The sequence below is a fragment of the Amblyomma maculatum genome, unplaced genomic scaffold, assembly GCF_055883805.1.
Source record: "Amblyomma maculatum isolate TAMU_Amacu unplaced genomic scaffold, ASM5588380v1 scaffold_43, whole genome shotgun sequence".
In the NCBI taxonomy this organism is placed as follows: domain Eukaryota; kingdom Metazoa; phylum Arthropoda; class Arachnida; order Ixodida; family Ixodidae; genus Amblyomma; species Amblyomma maculatum.
In genome coordinates, this window is record NW_028146768.1 from 454,281 (window position 1) to 476,559 (window position 22,279).

The 22,279-nt window shown below is 47.1% G+C and overlaps 1 protein-coding gene across 1 annotated transcript in view; it reads left to right on the plus strand.

Annotated features, from left to right (window-relative positions):
• Positions 1–15,291: 15,291 nt before the first annotated feature.
• Positions 15,292–22,279, plus strand: part of LOC146170799 (uncharacterized) — a gene marked incomplete at its 3' end in the record, with an annotated part of 95,507 nt that continues 88,519 nt past the window's right edge. Inside the window, exon 1 of the mRNA XM_084586777.1 lies at positions 15,292–15,534. Within this exon, the coding sequence (XP_084442903.1) occupies positions 15,292–15,534 (243 nt within the window). The remainder of the gene's footprint in view (positions 15,535–22,279) is intronic.

Here is a 22,279-nt window from a genome sequence, read left to right on the forward strand (position 1 = left end):
TAATTTATACTAGAATGTCGGTAACTTGAGTTATTTCTCTGACCCACTCTGCACGCTTTCTATCTCTTAATGTTACCTCTACCATTTTTCGTTCCATAGCCCTCTGGGTTGTTTGTTAGCACGCGTCAAAGCTGGCACGCACACACACTTAGCTTCGCTGGTTATAGCTCTCTCTTCTCCTCCCGTCGAGCCGCGCGTCGTCATTGGCTAGGTCCCATAGAAGATTCTGGAATTTTCTGGCGTATTCCAGTCCGATGAACCACCGACCTCTCCGGGCAATGGGAAAGAGGGTGACGGCAACGCGTACAAAGCTACGCGCTGTCCCGCGCGGGGAAGGAGGCTTTCCTCTCCATGCTTCTGCACGCGACGCCACGCGGGCCTCGCGCCGTACCGGCTTGATGAAAATGTGCGCCGATTTCGTGACACCGGTCAACACAATATTTTAGCCTGCTGCTGGGTTTTGTGCTTTTGAACACGCGAGAGCCCTCTGACTGCTGCTCTTCAATCACAGAGAACAACGTACCATTTACCTTATGCGCCCGTATCGCTCAACGTACGGTCCATGTACGCGCTTCAAATATTACTTGAACAATGCGCCATGAGTACCTTGGCCGTGAGCCACGCCATTCGCACAATTATTGAGCAACCCCATCTCCACAGCAGCTCCTTCCTAATTGGGTCTAGAACCCCAATTTTGTCGAAAACAGCTCAGCAGGACGAAGTAATTATTTTGCAACCGCGAAAAAGAAATAATGACAATGAAATTATAGGGAGCGCAATGCACTCGATGCCAGAGGCGCAACAGCAAAGGCCACACTTCGATGGGGCCAAAGCGTGCAAGGGGCTTGTGTACTGTACAATGCCAGTGACTGCTTTATCAACAGCGGGTGGTCAATATTATTCCGAGAATTCTATACGTACAGCATCATCATCATCATAAGCCTAAATATACCCACTGCAGGGCGAAGGCCTCTTCCATATTTCTCAAATTAACCCGTTTCTGTGCCAGCTGCATCCACTTGCCCCCTGCGAACTTCTTAACCTCATCCGCCCACCTAACTTTCTGCTGCCCCCTGCTACGCTTTCCTTCCCTTGCAGTCCATACGTACGGCATCTCCTCAAGCATCACGACAAGCCACACAAACCAAACCAGAGAAACTTTGTGCAAACAGGCGCGAAAAATGCACGTTCTCTATACAAATACCTCGCGCCTACAACTTTCCCTTACAGAATGTTAGCGGACAGCCTTCTGCCGTCATGTGGAGCTCGATACGAGCGCACGCCGGCTGCCTTCAGATGCATGTTTCGGATAAGCTCGGCGCACGCGCTTGTATCCTGCACCACAAGCTACACAGTCTTCAAGTAAAGTCAGACTTGGTCGGAGACTGCAGCTTCGTGTGCGGGGCCGACTCCGAACCACGCCGTCCTTGTGCAAAGCTGAACACAAAATGGCGCAACACACAGAAAGAAACCCAGGTAGCCGAAGAAAACGGTGCAGGAGACGTCGACTTCGCGCTCAGCGGCAGGCTGGTTATCGCACAACGCCGAGCAAAACACAACTATAATTGCGATAGGCTAAGTGTGGATCACGGGTTGTGTGAGATGACCTAAACGGCGGTGAATGATCACACCATATCGTTGCGCGCATTGTGTTTTATTTTTAGGACTCCTCGTCTGTTCTCCCTCTCCTGCTACTTGACACCGCGGCCCCGTTTATTCTGTTGGCGTCGGCGCTCCATCAAAACTGAGCAGAGGGTGGCCGTTAAAATGACGAATATATTTTACAGTGCTGCTAAGTAACTCAGAAGATGAACTGCAAAGAATGATTGATGATCTAGACTCGAAAAGTAGAAATATAGGCTTGAAAATCAACATGCAGAAGACTACGCTGATGTCCAAGAGCCTCGGAAAGGAACAGCCGTTTACGTTAGGTAGCGAAGCACTGGAAGTAGCAGGCGAATATGTCTATTTAAAGGGGCGATGTCAGGGTCGGTCGATGTATTGCCGTTTCTTACTTCTGTGATTCTACACGCATAGTTTTAGTACCTAGCAAGCGGCCCATATTACAAACAAAAACGCGATAGAAGTCAGAATCCAGAAGCTCCTCCCACCGAGAGCGACCTCCATTTTGATATGCTTGTGTGACGTCGCAGATTATACGCGGCGGAGCGTCTGCAATGAAGGCTGCAATATCAAAGGACACGTCTCTTTTTATTTGACGATTGAAACGGTGGTCGTCCCTCATACAAAAGTGCTTGATGAAGATGTTACCGCACGAAAGCAATATAGAGTAAGATATGTTTTTTTTTTTTCAGCATAAGGCACTGTCAGTCAGTGCGCTGCACGCGATTAGGTTCCTTAGCTACTCATCGACGCACTGATCTGTCATATTACACTGGCAACGACGCCAGCACGACCAACGGTCACCTATCCCCGTATTGCGGGGTTTTCAGCCCCGCGACGCCAATGGAACTGACCAGCGGTAGGTCGCCTGATCTGTTTTGGTCGGATCGCGTTCGGAGGCCGAGTGAGAACTTGATCCCTGATGAGTGAACGACTTGAATGGCTACGCTCGTCTATAGCTTAACTGTGGTATAAAAACGCAAACAAGCGGCTATCCTTCATATGTTCTTCCCTCTAATCAGCAATGACCTTGGCCAGAGATGTTAGTCGGCGCCGAACTACCGGTCCGTTCCGCGACGAGTAGGTCTAGCGCGAGTTCGGGACTAGAGTTTAGGCGATTACGGAGTACGCATTCACAAGCTTTAGGGGTTGAATGTAGCTGACGAGTGTAGTTTTGGCAGTAGTGTTCCCAAATCGACGACTGATTATGTCACAAAGCGCGTGCGCAGTTAGCGGGGAGCGTTGGTATGACCTTGTCTGGCGAGCGCAGCCGGCAGCTGTTAGCGCCGCTTGTGGGTAAAAAAACGCTGGAGGCGCAGTCGCAATCCGCGAATCGGCGCATTCCTGAGGGAGTTTACGGCTCACACATTAAATTGTAAATGGTGTTTGCGTTGAAGCCCTCACGAGACATCATTTAGCTCTGGAGTCGGTCGCAGTTGCGGGCGCGTGGCTGCGGGGGAGGCGAGACGCAGAGACAGCGGCAGATGGGAGGCTCTTTCTCGGTGCGCGCAGTGAAGCGCATTCCAATCGCGATGGATTTTGCTATGGGGGGCTGAAGCGGCGGTGGCGGCGCATGCTTTCATGCGCTGGTCGTGGCCAGACTGAATATAGTCTGCCAAAAAAAAAAAGAACGCTTTACCAGCCGGAAATAATCAAGTTTGACTAACATGCGCATATAACAGCAAGTCTAGAGGTACGCTTCGCTTAAAAGTTTTGTCTGCTTCTCTAATATCGCAAGGTATGCTCGCGCGTGAACGTATGCTTGTATCGGATTTCCTCTTAGTTTAGGACCGAAACAGCGACGGGCAATAGCTCAGCAATCACCGACTCAACGCTAACCCCTCCTCCCTTTCGCCGAGCACACGGTGGAAGGAAACGTCGGACATGCGTCATTTTATATGCGGGAGCGTTTTGTTGGCAAGCTAACTCTCATAATGAAAAAGAATATACTTAGATTGTATGCTTAATAATACAGCATAAGGCCATTGATTTCGTCCTCCTCGACAATCTCTAGACGAAGCCCAAAATAACGCCGAGGATCAGTAAGGTCGCATATTATAGTGAAGGCTTGTCAAAGAAAAAAGAATATGCGAATAAAATATTTGTGCTGAAAAAAAAGCTCTCAGTGACCACCCTCCATGGCCTGCATGCAAGAGCGCAGGTGGCACCGCGAATAGCAGACGACATGGAGATGAGATCTTGTTGTAAAGTCAGCGGCTAATGGTTGCCAGACCAGAAAGCTGCTTTCAATATTATTAATAGAAATTCATTTTAAAACCATCCAATAAACCGAACGAGTTCGCATTTCGGGGATTTATAATTTAACGTGTGTGGAATGAAACACAATAAACAGTTTATGCTCAAATTTAGCTTTCATGGCCCCTTCAAGACAGCGAGTAACCGAAGATCCGGACCATGAAAGGAAAATTCTAAGGAGAATAAGATTGGGATGAAGCGCATTTGGCAAGCACTCGCAGATTATGACTAGAACTTAACCGGTATCGCTCAAGAAAAAAGTATACGACACTTGCATCTTACCTGTACTCACATATATGCCCAAAACGGTGACACTAACGAAAAGGGTTCTACTTAAGTTGAGGACAACGCAGAGGGCTTGACCAAAAAATGGTAGGGGTGACATTGAGAGATAGGAAGCGTGCAGTGGGTTAGAGAAATACCTCAATTGACTTACATTTTAGAGGCAATCAAGAAGAAATGGGCATGGGCAAGAGATGTAGTGCGAAGAGAGGATAACCGATGGTCGCTTAGGGTAACAAACTGGATTCCAAGGGAAGGAAATCGTAGCAGGGGGAGGCAGACAGGTGAACGGATGAGGTTAAGAAGTTCGCAAGGGTCAAGAGGATGCAGTCAGCACAGGACCGCGTTAATTGGAGGAATGTGGGAGAGACCATCGCTCTGCAGTGGATGTAGTCAGGCCGATGATGATCATGGCGACGATGTAAGTAAGACTGCAATCCATCGGCATCAGACTGAACCTACCTACGTATGTAGGTTCAGTCTGGGTCATAGTGGCGGCTTTTCGGTAGAGGTGAAAAGGAGGGTGCCCGTGTACTATGCGATGGCATTTTGCAAGGGAAAGAACCCAATGTGGTCTCAATTATCTGTAGCCCTCCATTAAACTATATACACGGAGCCTTCCAAACCGATGCCCTTGAAAGCTTTCACCAGAACACTAGTTAAGTTATACAACTAACAATAATCCCAATAATTCGGTCATCATCATCATCATCATAAGCTGGAATATACCCACGACAGGGCGGAGGCCTCTCCCATATTCCTCCAGCTACCCCGATCCTGTGCCGGCTGCATCCACTTCACCCCTGTGTGCTTCTTAACCTCATCCACCCACCTGACTTTTAGCCGCCGCTTGATACGCTTTCCTACCCCTGGAATCCAGTTTGTTACCTTAAGCGACCATCGGTTACCCTCTCTTCGTATTCCTTGCCCTGCCCATGCCCATTTCTTCTTGATTTCCACTATAGTAAGTCGGGTTTTCTCGAACCCACTCTGTACGCTTCCTATCTATTAACGTTACACCATCCATACTTCGTTCGATAGCCCCTGCGATTGATCTCAACAGAAGTAAAAGCGTGTGGGATTTCGGCTTCCTGCGGCTGCCCTTTGCGCGGCAGCCTCCCGCTTTCCTGTAGTTCTATTTCCTTTTCTCCCGCCTGAGGTGGCGGAGAGATGTCCGGACGACTTGTCACTGTCGCTCGGCCACAGCTCCGCCCTGGCGTCCCAGTGGCTGTTCTCATTGGCGCCTTTTGGCGGGAACACGGCACCGCTTCGACGGCCGCGCTCGCGCGACCCTTCGAGCGGCGCTCAGGAGAAACCCCTCCGAGACATTGCAAGGTGCGTACGCTACTGTTCTTGTCTGCCGCCCTTTGTCCGCGCAGACCAGTGTGTACTCGAGTTCGTCTGCTCCGGGTCGTACCTGAGAGCGCAGCTCGAGCCTGTCGATCGTGATCCAACGATCCGCGACAGGCGTACCTTGCGGTGGTTGCCCACTCTCTCTCAAAGGAACCCTTTGGTCACCGCGAGAGAGAGATCACAGCACGCCCTTGAGTGCTTGCGGCGCGCACTCCGTGTCACTTCGTGCGCGCAGGGGAGCCTTGCTCCTCGCGCATTCCCGGGACCCGGTGAATGAGTGTGTGTGTGCGCGTTTGTATATATGTGTATGTGTGTGCGTGTGTGTGTGTACCGCTGGAGGATGGCGTTTCAATAAACGTCTCCTTTGTGAACTTGGAGGCTTGTGTCCTTGCAGCGAAGTGTTCTCCTCCCTGTGGACGTTGAGTGCGCGCTGCGGGTTTTCAGTGTGCGCGTGATGACGGCTGATCGGGGCTTCGACTCGCGCGACGCTCGAACCCGCGGTGGTTGGTGGCCTATGCCACGTTGATACCACAAGCCTTTTCGTTAGCCTCCACGTTTTGGCAACATAGGTGAGATTCAACTGTTGTATGTTTTCCTCTGGAGCGATACCGGTAAGCCTGTAGTCGTAATATGTCACCAAATGCGCTTCGTCCTAATCATATTCTCCAAGGTATTTCGCTTTCATGGTCTGAGTCTGCGGTTACTGCCTGTCCTATATTGACATATTCCTCCTCCACTTCTAATGCTTAGCTACCTATAGTGAACTGCTGTTGCTTCCCAAGGATGTTGAGCTTTACCTTTCTCTTTTTCATATTCATTTCCAAGCCTAAAGTTCTGCTATACCTGTCTAAGCCATCAATCAGTCGTTGCAGTTTCTCCCATGAGTTATTCTGCTAGGCAACGCCATCAGCGAATAGCAGATTACTGAGGTATTCTCTATCAACCCTTATCCCTAAGTGTTCCCATTTACGTCTCTAAATACTTCCTCTAAGCATGCTGTGAAAGTACTGGGGAGAATGTGTCTCCTTGCCTAACACGTTTCTTTATGGGAATTTTATCCATTTCCTTATGCAGAACTATTGTTGCTGTACAGCACTATAAATATATCCTAATACTTTCACATACGACTAGTCAACTCCCCGATTTCGCAACGCCTGCACGACTGCCGGAGTTTCTACTGGGTCAAATTCTTTCTCCTAATCAATGAATGCTATTTGTAAGGCTGGTTATATTCCAAGCATTTTTCTCTCACTTGCTTGATGGTATGGATATAATTGATAGTGGAGTACCCTTTCCGAAAACCTGCTTTAGTTTTTGCTTTACTGAAGTCTAAGATTGTGCTCATACTGTTAGCGATGATCTGAGTAAACACCTTATACGTAGCACACAGTAAGCTCATTCGTCTGCAATTTTTCAAGTCCTTAGCGTCCCATTTCTAATGAATGAACATAATGTTAGCATTCTTTCATGATTCCTGTGCCATCGAAATCCTCAGGCATTCCCTCTACGGGGTGGCCAGTTTTCCCAGCTCAATATCTCCCTCGTACTTCAACAAATCTGCACTTACCTGATCCTCTCCAGTTGCCTTCCCCCTTTTCATAGTTTCTAAAGCTTTCTTAACCTCATGCTTCGTCACTGGCGGACCCTGTGACTCCTTTTGACTACTGCCAATCCTATGATTGCCCTGACTACTTCGGCTACTGTATAAATCACTATAGAACTCCTCGGCGACTTTGACTATCCTGTCCATATTCGTGATTACATTGGCCGCCTTGTCCCTTAAAGCATATACATTATTATTTTTTTCTATGCCTAATTTCTTCTTCACCGCTTTAATGCTGCCCCGTTCTTTAAAGCATACTCAATTTTCCCAACGTCATTTACTATGTCAGCTTCTTTATGCTTGTTGGTTAGCTTCGATATCTCTGCCAGTTCTATCCTCCTTAGATTGTTTACCGTTATCCTATCTAACTATCCTACCGCCTACTTCTACAGCACACTCACTAATGATATCTCTGAAATTATTGTTCATCGTTTCTAGCCAAGGGTGGTCACTCTGGGTTAAAGCTGAAAGTCTATTGGGTAGCGAGAGTTTGAATTCTTCTGCCCTCCCCATTATCGCTCATTAGTTGATGGAATTCTTTTTTACTGATCTGTCTCGCTCTCTCTTCAGATCTCAGCAAAGCATTAATTGGTGCTAGTTAGTGGTGCATACTGACATATGGGTGCGCCTAAACGAATACACAAACGATACAAAGCAACGAGCGTATTTTTTTAATGCATCTTAATTTACCCTTGTTATCTGTGCAATGCACGTTCAAAAGAAGTAGAACTGCTCAGAAGAAAGAAAAAAAAAGTGACTAAAACACAGCCGAAGAAAAATATCCCAGACAAAAAAATATATAGGAAAGGAGATTAGCCAGCATGGACGCGGCTAAGGGAGATATTTGAGGCGTTTTGTATTGATAGGCAGGGGATAAGTACGCGAGTACACCCTTTCATTCAAACAGCGCCCCGTTTGAAAGGTTAAGGGAGCATGAACGGTAATGAACACTGGAACGGGGTCCAATCTGCCGCTGCATTGTAAGGACTGTGATCGCCAGTGCAAACCCATTTTAGAAGGAACGGTGGTTTTGGACCAAAGCCGCGAACGTGTTGCCCGCGAACTAAAGGAAGCTTTTTGGATTTGAAAGAAAGGCCAAAATTGTGTTAGCGATGCCTCGGTTTCCCTGTATAAGAGTGAGGAATGTTTCTTGGAAAAATTTGGCTGAACAGAACAAGAATACGAGGTGTGATACTGTGTGTATCCAGAAAACGAAACCTTTGGTGAATGCTTACGCTGGTACATGTGTCCTTTCTGGTTTGTATGTTTTCGCGTGCTTTTTATGTCGTCTTCACTTATCAGCATTTCACTGGGTCCCATCTTCATAGAAGTTTTGTTTGCCTGTTTGTGGTAGCACAAGGTGCTTATACTGCTTAAAACATTGAAGAAGGTTTAGGATGTTACATGATTTCTCGGGGTTGGGTTTTTTAAGTTCGGCTCACTTCTTTTTCATTTCATCATGTTACTTTGGCCCTTTACACCACGTGTCATTTTGTTTTTAAAGTTATCTGTGTTTTTATCGGGTTTAGTCCACCCTATGGTAGACATGGAATTTATTGTTTATTGTTTTTTTTTTGTTCTTTGTCCTTTTACGTACCACGTGTTGATTTGTTGTTTTTAAAGAGTAATGTGTTTTTATCAGGTTTAGATCATCTAGGTTGAACATGGAATTTTATGTTCGATAATATTGCCTCCTGATGCGTAGGGAGCCGATAGGTGGTGTGACGATGTCCCTATATATTGTGTGTCGATCTCAACAAAAGATTCAGTTGCCAGTAGCGCGTTGTCTAGTCTCCTCTCTTGTGTTTGTCTCTTTGCGCTTACTTTCCCCGTACGATCATGAACCAACTAACCCAGCAACAAGTTCTACTTAAGTAAACGTGAGCCCTGGATGAATGCAATATAATGCTCCCAATTTTCTTTCGGCCAATTTGTCAAATACACATTCTGCATTTGCATACACAAGGAAATCATCAGCATACCTGAAGTATGCCTTGATACCAAAAATCCGCAACACCTCATCAAATGCCCTATCACTGTTTGGCAAGAAAATATTGCAAAGTACTGGAGCAATGTACGATCCAATGCATATGCCATCGGTCTGCGCAAACACTGCTTCATTAAGTTGTACATAAAGATACGTTAAATACTACTTCAACAAAGCCACAAAATCAGCAAAAGCAAGCCCGCTCAAGTTCATGAACCGTGTGTTGCCAAAAGTGTCCACCGCCTTTCTATCGCCTGAAGAACTCTTTCGCGTGGAACACAGTAAAACAAGTCCTGAGCGTCAATAGAAAAACAGGAAACTTTAGCTCCCGTTTTCAGGAAGCACAGCACATCTTCAGAGTTCAGTACCATAAAAGGGTCGTCCAGAGGAAGCTGGTTCAAAAGACCATGAAGAAAACTTGCGCTCGTTGCTTTGTGTAGTCGTTTGTATATTCGTTTAGGCGCACCCATTAGCCAGTATTTTCAGACCTAGACTAATTCGGAACCGTACCATTCTGTGGTCACTGCATCGCACCTTTCCGATTACCTCTACCTCATGCACAATGAGAATACACCATGAAACGATTTCATTTTTAGTCTCCCTTGTTAAGGATTTTCAATGTTGTCAAAGCAGAAAGCTAAGCTAGTTGGTGAGTCATCATAAATAAAAAGACTAGCGCAAATAACACAGACACAGACATAGGAGAAGACAGGACGAGCGCTAAACATCAACTGAGGATTTACTTGTAATAAAGGGAACATAAAAGCACTTGGTGGCACACGCGCACTCTAGTCAAAAGCAACAATCAAAAACTAATCAAAAGAGGGCAAACTGTTTCTTAGGTACACCTTTTCTTTTTCTGAAAGCGTGATTGAAGGCCCACTGACACACATGTCGCCTTCCCTGCTAATGTCATATGTTTCACATATCTCACGCCCTAACCTTGTGCCTCCCCTACCAAGCACACACGGGGCATCAAACGCCGGCACGCACCCGCAACGCTTACAATGATTGGCCAAATGGCCGCCCCCCGCCAATGAATCCACCAGCGAACAGTGCTCTCGTAATCGATCATTAAGGCAGTGACCAGACTGCCCCACGTGGCATCTACCGCAAGAGAGAGTTATGCGGTAAACGACGCCGGCAATGCAGGATACAAACTTGCGCTCGTGTTTTTTGGTCCACATCGGCTTCCTGTCCTCATTAACGGCTTTGCACATGAGCACCAGCTTTTCGGGGGCGGTGAACAAAACGTCCACACCGCACTTCTCTCCAACTTTTTTCAGTCGGTGCGATAACTGATGCACGTAAGGAATGGCTGCACGCCTCAGCGTTTTGAGTCCATCGATGAGAAGTACCTGGCATTGCAGAGCCGTTCGAGAGTGTCGTTGATGCGGGGAAGCGGGTAGACACCCTTTTTAGTTATGCTATTCAAGTGGCTGTAATCAACGCAGAAGCGAAGTGTGCCGTCTTTCTTCACCAAAACGACTGGTGCCGCCCATGGGCTGTTCGATGGCTGGATTACGTCATCACGGAGCATTTCCTCAACTTGATCGCGGATGGCGTGGCGTTCTCACGGCGATACACGATAAAGGCTTTGGCGCAGAGGTCGGGCCTGTTCGTACGTTATAATACGGTGCTTGGTCAGTGGTGTTTGTCGTACCTTTGATGCTGACGAAAAGCACTCCCTGTAGCTTCGAAGAAAACTGCGAATCTGGTTTTCCCTGCTGAAGGTCAAAGCCGGGTTGATGTCAAATGTGGGCTGACGGAATTGGTGCGGTGCGTCTTCCAGTGGTTGGTCGTGGAGGGTGAATACGTCTTTGAGGTCCGCTAATTCGTCGAGAAAAGCGATCGTCATGCCCTTGTTTAGATGCCGGTATTCTTCGGCGAAGTTTGTTACCAGCACCTGAGCTTGTCCTCTCCGGAATTTCGAATTTCGCGATGTCTCTTGCGATGCCGATACGTTGTTCCAGGAGCAATTGGATATTTCCTTCGACGATGCCTTCAGCGATTTCGATGTCTGCGCTACCTACGCTGACTGCGACGCTTGATCGGGGCGGCATGGTCAGTTCTCCGTCGAGGACGTTTAGAGCGACGTGTTGCGTCGAAGTCGTCGTAGCAGGTATGGCCTGTCTGCAGAGTCATTGATGAGCTTGGATCGGAGGTCGGTGATGGCCCTATGTTCATTTAGGAAGTCCATGCTTAAAATCCCGTCTCAGGAGCACTGCTGCAAGATTAAAAAGCTGGTGGGGTAAGTACGCCCATTTACGGTTATTCTTGCAGTGCCTCGTCCCGATGGAGTAGTCAGATTGCCACCTGCGGTGCAAATCAGCGGGCCATTCAAAGCAGTTTTAGATTTCCTGAGCTGAGAGGCTGACGGTCCACTGATGACTGAATAGTCAACTCCGGAGTCTACTAGGGCAGTGACTCTGCGACCATCGACATCAACTTCAAGGTCTCTTAATCGTGTCCTCGCAATGCACGTGGGCCTTGGTGTCCAATCTCGACTCCGTCGTTTCTTAAGATCATGACAGGGGCATGCCGTTGTTATTTCGCTGGGCGGCGGTGTCGGCTTGCACTCTGGTCGCGTTGTCTTCGATGTCGTCGTGTGGATCGGCAATGAAATGGCTGCGTCGTCGTTAGTGGTCGTTGGCGGCGGAGGATCTTCGTCTTTTCGCCGTTGAGCAACCTCACCTCCAGAGGTTGCTGCCTTTAGTTTCCCCTACTAGGGGACCGTCCTTGCGCGTAACCGCGGCCCGGCGACGCAAATCGGGTATTGTACGGTGATGGGGAACGTGACAGACGCCTTGGCGACGAGTGCTCTCCGCTACGCAGGAAGTCGTTGATTTCCTGTGGTCGCTCGCCATAGAGGGGGGTCGTGGGGCGTCGACAGCGAAACCACGGAGGCCGATCCGCCTGTACGGACAGTGATGGAGGATGTGTCCTGCCTCACCACAATGGAAGCAGAACGGTCGGTTGTTAGATGTCCTCCAGGCGTCGCATTTCCTGGGGCTTGGAGATCGTTGGTAGACTTGGAGGGCGGGGGCCAAGGGGCGGCTTTCGGGGGCAGGATGGTAGCGACGAGAGCTTGGGAGGTCGCGTCGGGGTGCAGGACGACATAATGGAGCTGCATAGTTCATCGCTGCTTACTCATGCACTGGAGCCGTCGGAGTCGTCGCTTTAGGAACGCCCAGCGCCTGCTGGACTTCTTTTCGGACGACGTTCGCGAGCGTCGCCACCTGGAGTTGTTGCGATGATGGCAGGAATCCGCAGAGCTCCTCTCGCACGATCTCCTGGATGAGGTCCCGAAGGTTCTCTCCGCTTGCAGATGCGCTGAGGTGGTGGCATGAGTAGTCTGGTTGAAGTGGTCGCTCGTAGTGGCGCATCCAGGTGTCCAACGTCTTCTCGATGGTCGATGCTTCACTTTCAAATTCTTCCACAGTTTTCGGCGGGTTCCGGACAAGCCCTGCAAAAAGCGACTCTTTAACGCCTCGCATTAAAAATTTCACTCGCCGACCCTAACATGACCGAAGGTCATGTTAGGGTCGGCGCAGCGAAACAGGCGTTTCATCTCTTCTACGTAGACCAGGACGGGCTCGTTTGGTAGTTGAATTCTTGATTGGAGGAGGGCCTGAGCTCTTTCCTTTCGGACAGAACTTGCAAAGGCAATCAAAAACTGTGCTTTGAATATCTCCCAATTCTTGAAAAAAGTCTCGTGATTTTCGAACCAAACTCGGGCATGTCCTTGAAGAACAAAGTAGACCTGCTTGAGTTTCACAGCGTCGTTCCAGCCCTTGAATTCTGCTACATGGTCGAAAAGGTCCATCCAGTCTTCCGCATCTTCATTCGGTCGTCCATGGAAGCAGCGGGGCTGCTTCCATGGACGACCTCAGGCTGCTCAGAACGGCTGCTCAGAAAAATCTAGATAACCTCGCAATTGCTACCAGCACAAGCTGGAACAATTAGAAAGACACACGAGTGGCCGGAATCTTCGGGACAGATCGCGGTGAATCTTGAGCTACAACGAAACTCATAAAGGTGCGTCTCGCGACATCGAGCATTAACAAACAAAGAATACAGAACTGATACGCGATCCAGAATCCGAGTGATAAGGCCGCATGCCGGCGGCTGTTAAAAAACAACAAATACAGTTTTGAAGGTTTCGTGGCAATATGATTTTGTAGCCGATTCCAACACCAGGGTTGCCAAGTCCTGTTCAGGTCAGGGAGTGCGTTTTCTGGAGGTGCTCACTGGAGAGGTCGCACCGCAAACCTTTTTATGCAATTCCATCGCCACGCAAAATTTCTTTTAATCATGTGGGGACAGGGATTGAAAACACGGTCCTCCTGCACGCGAGGCGGTTGCTCTACCTCTACGCCACCGCGGCCCATTAAGTCGACAGGCTCCTACAAATATGTGGGCATCTATATGAGAAAAGAAAGTTGAGAGGGAAAATAGGAAAGGCCATTTTTAATCGCCCATATCTCTGGTGTTGCAGAAGCTAGATCGAAAAGTTTTGCGGGAGAATGATGGGTGGTTCAATATCTATCAGTGTTATGGCGTTAATTACACTACTTGGTGACCCATTTCTGTGGACCTTTAAGTTATCGTCCCCTTTGCGCATTCTATTTCTTTGTCTAATAATATAGGAGCAATTGTCGAATGTGCTCCATCCCAATATTATTCTCTTTATTTCCCTTTCATCTCTCACTCGATCTATCTCTTTGTCGTAGTTTCTGTCTATCCCTTGTGAATTTTCAGCGCCCGTACCGCCGTCACCCTGTGACCGTTGTATCGCCTTCCGCCGGCGTCATTTGAATAGTCTGTGTTTTGGGACCTCCGCCAGCCCATTTGCCGTTGTTGTCTTCGGTACGCCAGCTTTCCGTCTCTAGTCGGGTTGCCGTGTTGTTCCTTCACGTGCTCGTATTTTCGTCATGTCAGTGCAACGACAGCTACGGAAGCGCTTGGTATTGTGCCCGTGACGTTTTTAACCTATCTCGTTTAACCGCCGCAGTTCGTTTTCACTTGTGCGACTTGAGCCGTGAATGCTTTGTATGCCGGCTCATCACAGTCGCCATGGTGACTACCAACTTTGCTCGCAACCTTTGTATGCGGTGGGGCTCGCTCGACACCGTTACGTTAGACAACGAAAGTGAGCGCCAACGAGCGTCTTTTAAGATTCCTAGGAGCCATTGAAGAGTAGCGTCCAGCCACAATTTTATGCGTCGTCTCTTCTGAAATTTGTTCGCATACAACTCGGATCGACACGCAGAAGTGCCGGTACATCGTGAGAGACAGTGAACGTACATAGCAAGTCTAGTGCACACAGGGATCTTTCGCTCGTGCGTGGCGTTTGTATGCATTTCATGTATGTTGCGTTTGCACGAATGTCGCGCCATTTTTCGAACAGATTCAGTGCACGTGCACTTTTTGAATAAAAGACGTACAAAATGTTGAGTCTTGTAATTTCGCACTCATCGCTTCGGTGAACGCTAGCTGTTCACGAGCGAGGTCACAAGCATTGCACGCGTATGCGTGAGAGCTGTCTCAAGCTCCATTTAGTGCACTTTTTTTGCCTAATTTGCCATTGTTACTGCGAGTAGATCGTGCTGGATGTTACGTTAGGTTGATGTGTGCTCTCCGGAGATCGCACGCCGTGCTCGCCTATGCGCGCGAGCGAGCTACCTGTAATGCACTTCGCCAATTTATCCATTGCTGTTCCGAGCTTATCGCGCTAGACAAGACACTGCAACCGGCTTCCAATAAAGTCGGCAAAAAGGTGCGTTACAGGCAGCTCGTTCAGGCGCATACGCGCGTAAGGCGTGCGATCTCTGGAGAGCACTCATCACATCCCCTTCTAGAACGTTGCTAAATGCCTGGCTGTGCAAACGACCCTTCCACCTCCCTCAAGCCAAAAATGGTTCCGTCAATAGCTGGGCCAGCACGGGCGTAACTGAAGGAGGAATTGGTGCTAGCGCTGTAATTCACGGCCGCTGGGAGCTGTAGGAAATTTCCGCCCCCTGCCAGAGGCCTCAAAGTTTTGAACGTGGCTATTTATTCCTTGCTTTGTAATCTAAAACGTCCATTACATTTCTTTCGAACCTCTTAACACCATAGCACCTCCGGTTTACTCCTGCCTCCGCAGAGTCCCAGCCGGTCCCAGATCAACTCGCGAACACATGGCCACATGTCCAGGACGCTGATGGCGCTCGTAGTGGCGGTCGTGATTATCGGTCTGATGTCTCTGGTGACGACACGGTATTTACGACGTCCCCAGGCACTCAGGAGCCAGCAATGCCGCAGTAAGACTTGTACTCGCTACGAAGAGCTGCTGGCCAACGCCATGGACCCTGACGCACATCCCTGCGACAACTTCTACGCACACGTTTGCGGCACATGGGTCAAGACTGGAAGGAAGGCCATATACGAGGTGACTCGCTTCCTGTGGCGCCCACGAGTCTGACACCTATTAAAGAGAAGTAGGATCGACGAGTTGGTAAAATTGCATATTGGGTGGTAAATTGCCAAGACACGAACCCTAAAGGCTCGCAATGAACTTTTCATTGAGAAGAAAGCGGATTCTTATACATATCATGTGAATACAAAGAATGGAACCCTTGGTTAGGCAAATTCAAGAAATTATTTTTTGCTTCATCAGCCACGTGGAAATTCCTATCAAACATAGACCGAACACAGAAGCCCTCCACTCAGCGGCCCGTTTTACCAAGCATAAATTATCACCAAAGATTATCCAGAAAGGAAACCTCTTTATTGATAAGCACCAAGGAAGGCTGGCTGATACATCGCGACTGCTTCTTGCTGATGTATTGAGGCTCAGTTATTTCTCTGGTCGTTTTGTCCCTGTGGAGAAACAAAATCTTTGTTTCAGAAACCAAGGGCCGGCAACTTTGGTTTTTCTTTTTGCCCTCTTCCCCACAAGCACTGCAATGATCTTTCAGGTGAGAATATTGTGTATCCGAGAACGGATTGAGGTGTTCACGCAGACGAATGTTTATACACCGACTCGTTTAACCTATGTATACCTTATTGCATGACAGGGGAATTTCGTACGCAACAGCGCAGGCGCAATCTACCGATCTCGACATTTGCGAAACCTGGCATTCAAACTGGTTACTGTTCTTTAGCTTTTCCTGGCGGTTTCAATAGCACAGCAGAGCCTGCCCAACTTATGTAGCGTCGAAAAAACAACACGAACTTCAAATCGTCCAACTTACCATCCTTCTTACCATCCGCAATAGCTTTTCACATGTTGCCGAGGTGACAATATCCGGGAATCCTGCAGTTTTTATCCTGCAAACCTGTTGCAATACACTATCATGAATGCAATGATGAAATGAGCTCAGTAAGCTTGAGCCAATGCAACTGCTGGCAATTCCATCTTTTTACAATTCTGGAGTGGCCAGAAGAAAAGCCTAACACCTGCTTCTGGAACCTTGAGGAGTACATGAAACATAGGTGGTCGCATTTGAAAACAGTTTTATGCTCAAAAACTGGAGAATATCGTTCGACAACACCTCAAACGTGAAAGACAAACCTTTTGCACACTCCCGTCGCAGCTGTAAGACGTCCATCAGTCCCCTGTTGAACTTGTCCGTTTCCATTAGCACTGGAAAATCATCTACATCCATCTACAAAAATCATCTACAAAAAGACAACTTCAACAGGATAATTGTGGCCTTAAAGCTGTTTCGGGAGTGTGCAAAAGGTTTGTGTTTCACGTTTGAAGTGCCGTCGAGCGATACTCTCCAGTTTTTGAGCATAAAACTGTTTTTCGAACGCGACCACTTATGTTTTATGTACTCCCCGAAGTCCAAGAAGCAGGTGTTAAACTATTCTTCTGGACACTCGAAAATTGTAAAAAAATTGAATTGCCAGTAGTTACATTTGCTCAAGCTTACTGAGCTCTTGTCATCATTGCATTCATGATAATGAAATTCTACAGGTTCGCAGGCTAAAAACCGCAGGATTCCCGGATTTGGTTATCTCGGCAACATGGGAAAGGCTATTGCGGACGGTAAGGAAGGATTTTCTGATTAGAAGAAGCGACAACGCACAGAAGGAAAAACTACCGGGGATTCCCTACATGCATCCAGATTACACATAATCTAAGAAAAGTAGCTGGGCAATTTGAAGTTACTGTTGTTTTATCGACGCCGCATAAGTTCGGTGGGCTCTGCTGTGTTATTAGGAACCACTAGGAAAAGCTAAAGAACAGTAACCCGTTTAAATGCTAGGTTTTGCACAGGTCGAGATCGGTAGATTGCGCCTGCGCTTTTGTGTACGAAATTCTCCTGTCATGCAATAAGGTGTGGGATGTCGTTTCTGTCAAAGGATGAATCCCAACATAAAAACGTAACGACTGCCTATTCGATTAACAGTGGTAGCGGACGAGCACACTAACGCTACACTCGTCTCTGAAGCGGAATGCAAAAGCCGTGCTTTCCAGCCGGGCAGCCTGTTTTTGTAGTCGTCGTCGGTGACGCATGCCACGAGTGATGCAGCGGTGGCGCTTTGTTTTATTTATTTATTTATTACAAATACCTACAGCACCCATTGGGCATTATCGTAGGGGGGGTAGTTGCAAACATTATGGAAACAGAAAAACTGACGCGAAAGCATAAAATCAGTTCTAGAAAAAAAGCAAAAAAAAAAACGTTTTAACAAAAAGAATGGAAGCACATTCAATGCCAAGTGTAAAAGACACACCCAACAAAAATTTGTGACTCAGTTTCACGATAAAGTACACTGCCTGTAATGTAACACAGATTATATAATGCTCTCGATGTCTAGAGAAAAATTGGGCGCGGATACGATCTCATCTGGGAGTAAATTCCAATCTGAAATTGAGCGCGGAAAGAATGAAAACTTAAACGCATTTATGCAACTTTGATATGGCCTGATTTTTTTGGAATTGTCTCCTCTCTGAGACTGATAATGAGGTTGTTTTGAATATGTGTTCCTATCAATTCCTGGGTTAATATTCTGAATGTTGTTCAAAACTTTTAACCGGAAGATTTTCCAGCGTGCGGAGAGCAGTTTCCAACCTAGACTTTCCCTGATTTGAGAACCTCTAATTCTGTAGTCGTAGATAGCAGTGATGAAGGACGAGGTTAAGAAAGCATTAGAAACTAAGAAAAGGGGGAAATCAGCTGGAGAGGATCAGATAACTACAGATTTGTTAAAAGACGGGGGGGGGGGGGGGATATCGTGCTAGAAAAACTGGCCACCCTGTATACGCAGTGCCTGGTGTCATCGACGGTACTGGAACCATGGAAGAATGCAAACATTATCCTCATTCACAAGAAAGGGGACTCTATGGACCGTAAAAATTACAGACCAAAAAGCTTACTGTCTGTTACGTATACGGTATTTACTAAGGTAATCGCTAATAGAATCAGGACAACCTAAGGTTGTCAAAGGATCAAGCAGGTTTTCGGAAACGGTACTCTACTATCGATTATATCCATACCATCAACCAGGTGATAGAAAAATGTTCGGAATATAACCAGCCCTTATACATAGGATTCATTGATTACGAAAAAGCATTTGACTCAGTTGAAACTTCGGCGGTGATGCAGGCATTGCGAAATCAGGAGGTGCTGGAAGGTATATATAGGGACTGCACAGCAGCCATAGTTCTGCATAAAGAAAGTAACAAATTCCCATAAAGAAAGGTGTTAGGCAAGGAGACACGATCTCCCCAGTACTATTCACAGCTTGCTTAGAGGAAGTATTCAGACTTGGAATGGGAGCAGTTAGGGATAAGGGTAGATGGAGAATACCTCAGTAATCTGCGATTTGCTGATGACATTGCCTTGCTAAGCAACTCGGGGGATGAACTGCAAATAATGATTGATGACCTAGACAGGAAAAGTAGAAAGGTAGGCTTAAAAATCAATATGCAGAAGACTAAGGTAATTTTCTACAGCCTCGGTAAGGAACTGCAGTTTACGTTAGGTAGCGAGGCACTGGAAGTAGTAGGCGAATATGTCTACTTAGGACAGGTAGTAACCGCTGATCCGGACCATGAAAAGGAAATAACAAGAAGAATAAGATTGGGATGGAGCGCATTTGGCAAGCACTCGCAGATTATGACTAGCAGCTTACCGGTATCACTCAAGAGGAAAGTATACAACAGTTGCATCTTGCCTGTACTCACCTATGGGGCTGAAACGTGGAGGCTAACCAAGAGAGTTCTACTTAAGTTGAGGACAACCCAGAGGTCTATGGAACGAAAAATGGTAGGGGTAACATTAAGAGATAGAAAGCGTGAAGAGTGGGTCAGAGAAATAACTCAAGTTACCGACATTCTAGTGGAAATTAAGAAGGCGAAATGGACATGGGCAGGACATGTAGTGCAAAGACAGGATAACCGATGGTCGCTTAGGGTAACAAACTGGATTCCAAGGGAAGGAACGCGTAGCAGGGGGAGGCAGAAAGTAAGGTGTGCGGATGAGGTTAAGAAGTTCGCAGGGGTCAAGTGGATGCAGCTAGCACAGAACAGGGCTAATTGGAGAAATATGGGAGAGCCCTTCGCCATGCAGTGGGCATAGTCAGGCTGATGATGATGATGAGATAGCCGTGACGAATCTTGCAGCCCTTTTTTGAACACGCTCAAACTTATCTTCAAGGGTTTTGGTGAAGGGGTCCTAAGCTACACACGCGTATTCTAACACCGGCCTGATATTAGAGAGGTTTAATGTTTCCTTCAGGGCTTTTGGTGCGCACTTGAAATTTCTTTGAAAAAGATATAAAAGGCGACATGCTTTAGCGCATGTAGTTTGAATGTGATTTGTACAGTCCAATGTCGCCGTTAATGTGACGCCCAGATATGTGACTTCATCAAGACATTGTACTAAATCATTATTTATGTAGTATGAGTTACAGAACTTTTCCTTTTTACTCGTGAACTGCACATGATAGCATTTTGGAACATTCAGGTCCATTTCCCATTTAACACATCAGGAACAGAGTTTTTCAAGATCAGACTGCAACACGCTCATATCTTCTGCACATGACACAGTATTATACACGACACAGTCATCAGCGTATAATCTAACATTCGAAACCACGCCTTCAGTTAAATCATTGATATACACGAACAGGAGCGGCCCCAGGACGGATCCTTGTGGCACGCCTGACGCGCTTCAACCATTTGCGACGTCACACCGTTTAGAGCCACTTTTTGCTGCATTTCGTACATGTAATCTTTCACCCAGCAGTAAAGTGAATCAGGGAGACCAATATAGGAAAGTTTGTGTAGAAGTAAGTTATGCGGGACTACATCAAACTCCTTTCTGAAATCAATAAAAATAGCATTTATCTGTCAATTATTGTTAAAACCATATGCAACGTCATGGATGAATTCTACAAGTTGTGTGCTACAGGATAATACTTAAAAAAGGGAAATTGCGCTAAAAAAAGACACGGACGAGAAGAGGACATGGACGGGCGCAACTGATTCTATTCAGAAAAAACACAAATATATATACCTTGAAGCTTATCCAATCAATGCCTAAGCGCACATGCCAGGAAGGTTGTCTCTTTCTTATACAACTTGATACTCGAATCGCTTACGCATTCATCACCTGACTTATCAATGAAAAAGGCCTCTGCGAGTTCACGTGCTACCTGGTTACGACTGCGCCTTAAGATTTTGGTTCTAGCCAGCAAAGGCTGGCATGCTTTATCAGGCGTAGCCAAAGGGCATGCGCCGCAATGCAAGGGCAAATTTGACCCTTTTCCGTTATTCATAGAGAGCTGATGTTCCCTTAGTCGTTCATTTATACAACGGCCCGTCTGGCCGATGTACAGCCCCGACAGAACACCTGACAAACTGGGTAGCGTGACGCTTTGTGCAGTCTCGCACGCATTCCTCACCGGAGACAATCCGGGGGCACTAAGAGGCCAACTTGCGCGGGGAGAAAATACCACCGGCGCACCGTAGCGATTGGCTACATTCTTCAGGTTGTGGGACACCCTATGGATATAGGGGACAACCGCCGGTCTGGTGTTCGGTTGACCGCCACCTTCTTGAGGTGTCCTAGTATTAAAACTTTGCAGAAGCTTCTCTGCCACAGCAGCCACGACTGAAACAGGGAAACCAGCTTTCTGTAACCTGCCAACCTGATTGGTGAGGCTGTCGTTTACCAGGTGAACACATGATTTCTGCAACGCTTCTTTCAGGCACAGCATAACAATGGCGCGTTTCACCGTCTTAGAATGAGCAGATTCAAACGGCAACAGGTCTTTCCGGGCTCGTGGTGAATACATCTAACACGTGTGATCTGGTGTTAAAGTGATGTTAATATCTAAAAACTGTAATCTATCTACTTCAGGTAATTCGTAGGTGAAGGTTAGACCCCTCCCGTGTCGTTTAAAGACAGATAACGTCTCTTGCACGGTGAACGTGTGTGTAAAACCGGGTTGCTTTTTAAGAAACACCAAATAATCGTCCACGTATCTAAAAACTATCTTGTCGTCCAAATAGCACTCCAGATCACGATCAATGCTGGCCAAGAAAATGTTAGCCAATACAGGTGCCACACAGGACCCTATGCAAATGCCCTGACGCTGAACATGAAAATGATTGTCAAAAGTTACAAAAGTGGACTCAAGATAAAACTCTAGTAGCTTCATGAAATTGTCCAGGGTTAGGCCACTGGTGTTCTGAAAATCTACGACACCATTATCGTCGATGCAAGACCTAACTGCACAAAATACGGCATCATGCGGTATAGAAAAGAACAGGTTCTCTGTCAAAAGAGACAGCGTAACCTAAAGATGAGGAACCCTGTAGGAAAGAGACCACATCACCTGAATTCTTTACAACAAAAGGGTCTTGTATAACTAAACTCTTTAAACACTTCTGGAGGAAAGAGCTAATCTCCCGTTGCCAGGTATCCTTTTCACTCACAATGCACCGGAACGGCTTGTCATATTTGTGCGTTTTCACGGTGAAAAACAGTTCTAGGCTATTGCGCTTACAGTTGTTAACGGCTCTTGACAGTCTATCTAAAGTCAAGTCCTTGCATATTCCTCTTGTCCTATTGTCCTCCTATTGTCCTGTTGTCCTATTCCTGTTGTCCTCTTCTCGTCCGTGTCTTTTTTTAGCGCAATTCCCCTTTTTTAAGTATGTATGACCGACTAGCCCA